Source organism: Erinaceus europaeus, chromosome 7, assembly GCF_950295315.1.
Source record: "Erinaceus europaeus chromosome 7, mEriEur2.1, whole genome shotgun sequence".
Taxonomy (NCBI): domain Eukaryota; kingdom Metazoa; phylum Chordata; class Mammalia; order Eulipotyphla; family Erinaceidae; genus Erinaceus; species Erinaceus europaeus.
In genome coordinates, this window is record NC_080168.1 from 47,590,498 (window position 1) to 47,600,893 (window position 10,396).

At 34.3% G+C, this 10,396-nt stretch overlaps 1 protein-coding gene across 1 annotated transcript; it reads right to left on the bottom strand.

The window, feature by feature from the left end:
• Positions 1–571: 571 nt before the first annotated feature.
• Positions 572–10,396, bottom strand: LOC103107059 (killer cell lectin-like receptor subfamily B member 1). Its single transcript, XM_007515793.2, has 5 exons — positions 10,291–10,396; positions 6,729–6,803; positions 4,724–4,878; positions 3,657–3,772; positions 572–704 (listed from the first exon to the last, which is right to left on the bottom strand). Exons 1-5 carry the CDS (start codon positions 10,373–10,375, stop codon positions 572–574), a joined length of 564 nt encoding a protein of 187 aa, XP_007515855.1. The 5' UTR covers positions 10,376–10,396.

Sequence of the window (10,396 nt, forward strand, 5' to 3'; positions counted from 1 at the left end):
ATATATACACAATGGAATACTACTCTACTATTAAAAAGCGTGACTTCACCATTTTTAGCCGATCGTGGATGGAGTTTCAAAAAATCATGTTAAGTGAAATAAGTCAGAAACAGAAGGATGAATATGAGATGATCTCATTCTCAGTCAGAGTTGAAAAACAAGATCAAAGAGAAAACACAAGTAGAACCTGAACTGGAATTGGCGTATTGCACCACAGTAAAACACTCTGGGGTGGGTGGGGGGGAAAATACAGGTCCAAAAAAGATGACAAAAGACTTAGTGGGGTGGTGTATTGTTATGTGGAGAACTGGGACATGTTATGCATGTACAGATTATTATATTTACTGTGGAATGTAAAACATAATTCCTCAATAAAAATTTAAATAAAAAAGCTGATCTATGCTAAGAATAAAGTATGAGATGATTTTAAAAAAAGAACAGAATTTCTGGTTTTCACTTTCTCACAGCAAAGGAACATTAAAACATTGTAATAGTGTGTGGAGGAAACATATGGACAGTATAAAAGAATGTAAAGTTGAGAGGGATGTATAGTCAAGAGTCCAAAGGCATTTTATTTCTTATAGGTTGGTTCTAACTCCTTCTGGCAGATCCATCTACTTTCTGCATCACAGTTCTCAGAAATGATTTTTTTCTGTGAGATGGAAACACAGTTGCTTTCTTTAATATCAGCAGTGATTTGTAATCTGGGGAGCAAAAGGAAAATTTCACAGTATTTGTAATTTTTTCATATATTCTCCACATTCAGCCTTATTTCCTACAGCTTTCAGTAAACAAAGGGATATTAAAGTTAAGTACATAGTCACAAATACAACTTTTAACTTTTACTAACTCACAGATATTAATCTCTGGAACTTTCAACTTCATCTTCAGTGGAAAAGAAACATTCAAGAAAATTTATAATGATGTATAAATATTTAACTTTGGGAAGTGGGGTTGAATGTTCAAGTTGTATTAATTCTTCACAATTTCATTAAGTCTTTTAAAATATATTTTATTTATATTGGATAGAGACAGAGAGAAACCAAGAGTAGAGGGGGAGATAGGGAAAGAGACAGAGGGATACCTACAGCCCTGCTTCACCACCCCTGAAGCTTTCCCCCCTTACAGGTAGGGGCCGGGGGCTTGAACCTGGATCCTTATGCACTATAATGTGTGCGCTTAACCAGGTGTGCCACCACTGGCCCTGTTTGAGTCTCTTTTTTAGAAATATGGAAGACCACCGACTAAATGTTGGGAGAAATCTTGAGGTTATGCATGTGATAAAGTGTGATAAAGCATAAACAAATTATGTGAGCAGTACATATAATAAGTACATAGAGAGTTTGTGCAGCCAAGAAAGACATTCAGCTTAAGTGCATGTAATCATAAGTTATTTTTCCCCATTCCAAGCAGAGGTTGGCTTCTATTTCAGCATACTCTATTAGTTTCAAACAAGCATGAACCTATAGCTCACAGCAAGTGGGGTGGGAATATAATCAAATAGTGGTCAATCATGGACCTAAAGGCTGGAATAGTACAGATGAAGAGTTGGGGTGTTGGGTCCATACTCCCAGAGGGGTAAAGAATAGGAAAGCTATTAGGGGTGGGGGTGGGATACAGAGTTCTGATGATGGGAATTGTGTGGAGTTGTAACCCTCTTATCCTATGGTTTAGTCAATGTTTCCTTTTTATAAATGAAAAATTTTAAAAAAAAGAATCAAATAGTGAGTTGGGCAGGGATATTGTCAAAGTATGGGGTGAGCTGAGATTCAGTATACATGCCATCCACAGAGTGAAGTGGTGGAAGAGGACAGAGTCTCCTCACAACTTAGCTTTTTTTTTTTTTTTCCATTTCTCCATAATGCCTTGAGGCTGATCCACCTGGCTGATTCCTTTCTGGTGCCTGTCACACTGTTCAAATCTTGAATTTACCTCAACAGAGTCATTGCAACATGCTCTGAATTGATTATTTTTCCTGTTCTCAAGAAAACTTTTAAACACTTATCTGAATAAGGCCAACAACTTTTCCAATAACCCTCAATGACCTGTCTGTTCCTTGGCCATATGTCTGTATTGTTCTCTAATCTTTTTTTTAATTAAGTTTTTATTTATTTATTTATGTATTTATTTATTTTCCTTTTTGTTGCCCTTGTTGTTTAACATTGTTGTGGTTATTAATGTCGTTGTTGTTGGATAGGACAGAGAGAAATGGAGTGAGGAGGGGAAGACAGAGAGGAGGAGAGAAAGACAGACACCTGCAGACCTGCTTCACCACTTGTAAAGCGACTCCCCTGCAGGTGGGGAGCTGGGGGCTTGAACTGGGATCCTTACGCAGGTCCTGGCGATTTGCGCCAAGTGCGCTTAACCCACTGCGCCACCGCCCTACTCCCTTGTTCTCTAATCTTATCTCATTGAATCTCCAAAGAAGTTCCTGTGAAAAAAATAACACCTCTTCCTGTCTTTTTCTTACATGAGAAACAGAATAGAATATTAAAATAAAATAGAATCTCACTGATATTCTTTTTACTATAACTTGGATATTTTCTAGGTTTGTCTGGTCACTAATATAATCAAAGTATTATCTTTATCCATATAATAATATTGACTTTTAAACAGAATTACTTACACAACTATAAGGAGATAGCCACAGAAGAAAGCACATCTGCCCTTTGTGGCCTCTAAATATTTATCACCTTCTCTCAAACAAAAATATTTTAGCACCTTTGGTTAAGACAGACTGCAATGGTTATCTTTTGGAGGTAGTTTAACTTTAGTGCCTGGATTTTACATTCTCTTATTTTATATATATATATATATATATATATATATGTATGTATATATATATATACATATATATATATATAGTATTTATTGTAATAATACTAGTTCGTACCACTACGGTTTATTACCCGACAGCATGGGGAAGAAAAGACTCCCCTATAATTTGATATTTGGTTTTAACTGTAATGCATTTTTAGAAAACAAAGAATAAAATTACTCTTTTAGAAGGTGTGCAAGAATGGCCTGAGGTCATTACTTTTATTTTTCTTTCTTTCTCTCTCTCTCTTTTACTTTTTATTTATAAAAAGGAAACATTGACTAAACCATAGGATAAGAAGGGTCCAACTTCACACAGTTCCCGTCAGGGCCATTGTTGGCACACCTAGTTGAGTGCACATGTTACACTGCACAAGGACCTCTGTTCAAACTCCCAGTCCCCACATGCAGAGGGAAAGCTTCACAAGTGGAGAAGTAGGTCTGCAGGTATCTTTCTCTCTTCCTCTCTATCTCCCCTCCTCCTCTCAATTTCTGGCTGTTTCTATCCAATAAGTACAGATAATAAAAATTAAAAAAAGAAAGGGTGAAAGATTTTTTTTACATTTCATGTATCTCTTCTAAATGAATCAGTTTATTCCTTGTCTTCTAAAACTCCATTAGAGTTAAACATAAACATTAATATAAAAGGCTGATGTCTTTTTATATAAAATTAAATCAATATCCAGACCATTTATAGGTTCAGATTATTCTGAAGATGCTGAATATTTAAGTTAGATTAAAACTAGAAAACTCAATTTTCATTAACAGATTTTCTATCTTACAATGTAAGGCTTATATATTTATAAATTAAATATTGAATTAACTTATCTAATACTTACATGTTAGAATTTAAAAAAGAGCCATTTGTCCACTTCCAGGACTTTTCTGATGGTGAAAATTTTAAACCAATCCAAAAGTGAACTCCTATATTACCTATCTGCTTCTGTATGAGTTTCTACAAAGAGAGAAGAATAAATTAATTTTGGACATGCTTATCCATTCATTGTTGCATTTTTTCTATTCATCTTCTAAAACCCAATCCAAGTATTATCTCTTCTGTGCTAGTTCCCTGTGAGCAATAGTTATTTATTCTTTCTGATTTATATGCATTTACATTTATAAAATAATTGTGATATGACATTCAGTTATTTGTTTAGTCCCTTTTTTTTTTCTTTTCTTTTTTTTTTTTCTTTTGCCTCCAAGGTTAGTTATTGCTGGGGCTTGGTACCTGCACTATGAATCCATTGCTCCTAGAGGCTATTTTCCCCCTTTTGTTGCCCTTGTTGTTTATTGTTGTTGTTATTATTGTTATTTTTGATAGGACAGAAAGGAGTGGAGAGAGGAGGGGAAGACAGAGGGAGGGGAAGAGAACCCCGCAGGTAGGGATCCAGGAGCTTGAAAAGGGATCCTTGTGCCAGTCCTTGTGCTTTTCTACACTTTACCCATCTGGCCCCCCCTGTTTAGTCTGTTTTACCTTTAGATTGTAAGCTTCTAGCTGCTCCTTCCATCTGTCTAGACTATCTGAGATGGAGCCTGAAATAATTACGTTAAATGAGATAAACCAGAAAGAGAAAAATGAATATGGGATGATCTCATTCACAGTAGTTGAGAAATAAGAACAGAAGGGAAAACACAAGCAGAACTTGGACTGGATTTTGCATATTGCACCAAATTAAAGGACTTTGGGAGTGGGTGCATGCATGGGGAGAGATCAGGTGCTGGTGAATTATGGTGGAGGACGACTTAGGGTGGTGGTCAGAGTGTTTTGCAGAAAATTGAGAAATTTTACACATACAAAACCTGTATTTTTTCTAAACCATTAATACCCCCCAAAACAAACAAAAAACTAAAGATCTTGACAGATGTATAGTCAAGTTTAACTGTAGAAGTTTGCTTAATTATTTACCAACTCTTCTTGATCCTGAATAAGCAGCAGACTAGATCCTTTTATGGAACAATAAGCTAGACTTTCATCCCAGCTGTTAGAAGTAGATGAAAACAGCAAGCATTTCTCCAGGAGTGGTTGCCAAGATTCTGGGCACTTTAACAGATGTGGGCTCTCTAAAGTAAGAAATAGAAACAATAAATAAATAACTGCTATATTTCTCACCTTTTTTCAACCTGTCCCAACTAATCACACATGTACAAGTATTACTGAAGCACTGAAGTATTTTATTGCCTATGCGTGGACAAGAATTAAACTTATTATAAGTTTATTTATTCTGGCACCAAAAACCACATTAGAATTTAATGAACTGTTCTATTAGACACAGATTGAATCATGAAATATTAGAATAGGAAAAGACCTCCAAAACAGTTTATTCAGTTGCATCTTATATTTTAAGACACTAACATTGAGAATAATCTGTTCAAGCGTACACATAGATTGTTTTAAGTAATAATATGGATTGTTTTAAATAAAATATAGAAAGCTGTAAAAGATTATAGAAAAATTCTATTTAAGCAAGAATTTTAGTCTAACACAATACCCCCTTCTACTTCATGATTTCCCCCAATTATTAGCATTTTAAATTAGTATGGCACATTTATTATAACTAATTAATATCCTTTGAGTTTTTGTAAATTTACTACCAGTATTTGTTCCACTACATGGACAACAGTACAAAAATAATAAAAGAAATATTTTCTTGGAACATGTAAATTACTAATAATATAATACAAATAATGATTAACTTCACCAACTTGTGAGAAATTCCCTGGAAAAAATGACCATAAGAAACATTCAAATTTTCAAATCACATATTTGCCTATCTAATATGATTTATTGGAAGATGTTTTTTTTTCAAGTTTCTTAAAATGTATATTTTCTTTTTTTCTAATGTTTATTTATTTATTCCCTTGTGTTGCCCTTGTTGTTTATTGTTGTAGCTATTATTATTGTTGTTATTGATGTCGTCATTGTTTCTGGATAGCTCAGAAAGAAATGGAGAGAGGAAAGGAAGACAGAGATGGTGAGAGAAAGATAGACATCTGCAGACCTGCTTCACCACCTGTGAAGTGACTCCCCAGAAGGTGGGGAGCCGATTGCTCAAACCGTGTTTCTTAGCAGGTCCTTGTGCTTTGCGCTAAAATTTATATTTTCTTCTTTTTAATCTTCTTTTTTAAACATTTATTTATTTATTCCCTTGTGTTGCCCTTGCTGTTTATTGTTGTAGTTATTATTATTTTTGTTATTGATGTCGTCACTGTTGCATAGGACAGAGAGAAATGGAGAGAAGAGGGGGAAGACAGGGATAGAGAAAGACAGACACCTGCAGACCTGCTTCACCGCTTGTGAAGCAACTCCCCTGCAGGTGGGGAGCGGGGGCTCGCACCAGGATCTTTACTCTGGTCCTTGCTCTTTGTGCCAACTGTGTTCAACTTGCTGTGCTATCGCCCGACTCCCCAAATTTATATTTTCTAAGGATATTTGTTGTGTATTCATTCATTATTTACTAATACTCTGTTAACACACAACTTGTTGGAATAAAATTAATATTTTAATGATTGATATAATACACACTGAAAAAATTGTTTGAATTCTGTTAATTAACTTAGACCAAAGTTAACTGGTGTACTCATTAAAATCATCAAATATCCCACCAAGATGCAGATTTTACATTTAGCATGATATTTAACTATTAACCATTGAAAATTCTAATGACTGCTTCTCATGAGGCAGGAAATTCTGATGGTTTAGATCATGGACTATGAAATTAGAGAAGTGAAGCATAATTGCCAGTGTCAACTTGTAGTAGTTGTGAGGCTATAAATACCATCCCATATTTGAGATTTTTCAAGTATAAAAGAGCTATTACATTGTCATAACATATGGGTCATCATGGATCTAAATGAAAGTGATGTATGTTATCTATCTTCTAATCTTACAAAAATTCAAGGGACAAACATACCTGTTATTTTAATTTTGTCTTCTTCTACACACATTGTATTATTTCCTGCTGTTGCTTTTTGTTGTAAGAGTATCTCTAGTAAATGTGAAGAAAACATTATAAAGATTAAATGTGTGATATAATGAATATATTATATTCATCACTTTGGGAAACAAAATTATCCTGGCAAGTTTAAATTGTAACAAGATATAAGGAATAGCAATTAAGCAACAAAAGGTTTAGTTCAAAAACAAAATAGAGGGAGTCGGGCACTAGTGCAGTGGGTTAAGCACAGGTAGTGCAAAGCACAAGGACTGGTGTAAAGATCCCAGTTCAAGTCCCCAGCTCCCCACCTGCAGGGGAGTCGCTTCACAGATTGTGAAGCTGGTCTGTGGAAGTCTACCTTTCTCTCCCCCTCTCTGTCTTCCCCTCCTCTCTCCATTCTTCTCTGTCCTATCCAACAATGACGACAACAATAAACTAAAACAATAAAACAAGGGCAAAAAAGGGAATAAATATATAAATAAATATTTAAAAAGACAAAATAGATAAACATCATACAGTGAGTGAACACACAAGGACATCGAGTTACCTGTCATGTTTTGTAAAAGTTAAAAATATTAAGTAATATTTAAAATTGATTACACTTCCACCTGAATTTTCTCAGCCCAATAGAGTTTTTATTCCAAGAAAGAGATCACCTACAGCAATTGGGATTGAGTACTTAAGAAAATCAGGCAATTTTAGACTGGATGATAGTGCACGCAGTAAGGCACATATATTACAGTGCACAGGGACACCAGGTTCAAGACCCCAGCCTCCACCTTGATGGGGGAAGCTTTACCAGTGGTGAAACAGGTTTCACCTGTTTATCTCCCCTTCCTCTCAACTTCTTTGTGCCTCTATCATATATATATGCAATTGGAAATCGCTATTTTCTTTTTTGTTATGTCTTTATCAAAAATGTAATCTTTTCAGTTCTTGAAGCATGTGTGAAGTATGATAATTATGAAGAAAATTTTTAAAATACAGTTTGCAAAGTGGTATAAGCACTGCTGTGTAACTGGTTTTTTTAGTGCACTGTTTTTATTGTGTAACTGTTTTTATTTCATTGATTTTTCATTAAATTGGGGTGACTAAATTATATTAAGCTACTCTAATTAGTATGATAGAAGCAATTATATAGAATCACTTACCTGAAATTCTCACCCCTATTAGAGTCAAGGCAAGAATAAGCCCAGTACAACAAAGTTTCACAGTAAACTGGTGACAACATGGGCCTTGGTAGGTAGCTGATAGATTAAAACACATATACACACACTTGATTAACTCACTGAGTTCATCTGGTGGGGAAAACCTAGGTGGCTTGTATCAACAATGAGATAAAGGTTAGTAGCTAGTTGCAGGAAAGAACATCTTTCAGTCTTCTCAAACTATTTAATATTTCCACAAGATGGTTCTTAATTTGATCCGAGTGAGAGTTTACCCATTGGAAAAAATGAAATATTAATTATGTTTTAAATTTAACATTGGCATAAGGAATCAATGTAAAAATGCTTTGAAAATTCCCACTGCTATACAAAAAATGAAGCACATGCCCCACTGCAGACAGAATTTTTTCTGAAAGGATGACTTCCATTCACTCAAGATGTATTTTTTGAGGTTGTATTTTGTGTCAAAAATACTTTTAGTCTTGGTAACACATAATAAGTCTGTTTATGGATGTGCATTTCTCTTTTGTGCTTGTGTGTTGAACAACCATCTCCAACCCAAATCAGAGCAAAGCATTCAAAGAAGTTCATTTTGTGGGTCTGCATACAAGCTCATTTAAATGATTATTACACATGCAAAATTATATCTATAACATTAAATATTTCAAGAAAATCTTTCTCTTTGTATTACTATAAATTACCCTGGATCTTATCTTTCATTAATAATAAGTTGTGATTATGTGAAATAACTGAAATATGATCAGAAATTAGCCATAACTTTACCAATATATTTTAAATGCAAATATCTCTTAAAGTTTTATTTAATAGGACAAATGATAAAACAAAACATTAATAAATTATTCATAAAAAGCTACATCTTAAACTCCTGCTTTCAAAATTAAATAAGCTGAGGTGGAAATTATTCTAGTAATCATACTCCTGTTGGTGAACTTGAATTACTGTGTAAATAGCATCTAAACTTCTGACTTAATAATGGACCTCTCTTGCTTATATATCAACCAAACAGTTTATAACACATTTGATAGATTATAATTATGAATTGTTTTTTAAACTACATCAAGAGAGTCAAAGATCTACAGAAAAATATTCTAATTTATCCATGATTGTTTTGTTTACATTTAATATGCATTTCAGTAATTTTTAATATTTATTTATTTTCCCTTTTTGTTGCCTTTGTTGTTTTTCATTGTTGTTGTAGTTATTGTCGTTGATGTCGTCGTTGTTAGGACAGAGAGAAATGGAAAGAGGAGGGGAAGAGAGAGAGGGGGAGAGAAAAACACCTGCAGACCTGTTTCACTGCCTGTGAAGTGACTCCCCTACAGGTGGAGAGCCAGGTGCTTGAATGGGGATCCTTAAACCAGTCCTCGAGCTTTGCACCAAGTGCGCTTAACCCGCTGCACTACCGCCCGACTCCAGCATCTCAATATTTTATCTAATATTTCTTCACATTCGTGATCACTTCAAGTTATTATTAAGGTTTTGTTAAAAGTGAGCTAAAAGCAACATTTTCAATAAACATTCCATAGTGAACTCAGTTGTAGAGGATACCTCAATAAAAATTCCAAGCCCTAGTTATGCATCTAATATGAGAAACCCAATTTGAGAGCATTGCTTCACAAACATCTAATAATCAGAATCAGTATGACACAGCTCAACTGGTTAATGGACCAGAGACTAGCCCTAAGATATCACTACTTCAGATCATATACATGTATGTATTATTTATTTCTGTCCTGTTTGTCCTTCACCCTTCTCTCTCTTCATGCTTTTATCATGGTATAAACTCATATAATGATTATTGCAATACTATTTAATAAATACTGTGTATTTATTACAACATATATCAGAAGTTAAAAGCAGAGACTTTAAAATCTAACAGATCTATATTTGAGCATGTTACCTTCAGCAATGTTTTCAATTTCTTAAACTTCAAATGTTCTAACTTAATCCTCAAAATGCAGAATAATCACTATTTCATGAGGTTTTGGAAAGGATTATATGAATTGATTCTACCATGCCAAAGAAATGGTACACACTTACTATTCAATAAATAAAATATATTGTTTTAAAAAGATTCTTCTTTTTAATTATAGAAGAAAGACAAGTGAAACTGACTTCTAAAAGCATGTGCCTCTTATTGCTAAGATTAAAAAACCCGATGGAGTGTCCCTGGTGAGGACATGATTTTCCCCATTGTTATGATCACCTTGAAACAAGCTATGTGGTAGCTACTTAACATTAATTTAGGTTTGTCACTCATTCTAAAGCAATGATTTAAAGTTACACACTTAAGAGGAAGAAACAACTCTGGAAAATATTCAAGTGGCAAAAGGAAAATTAAAGTTGCTTACCTTGAGGAGGAAGAGTTGGAGGTGAACTTTTAAGACTTGAGTCCCTGGATAAGTTTTGGTCAGCATATATAACTTCTTGGCCCATTGCAAAGGGGAAAATGTGGTA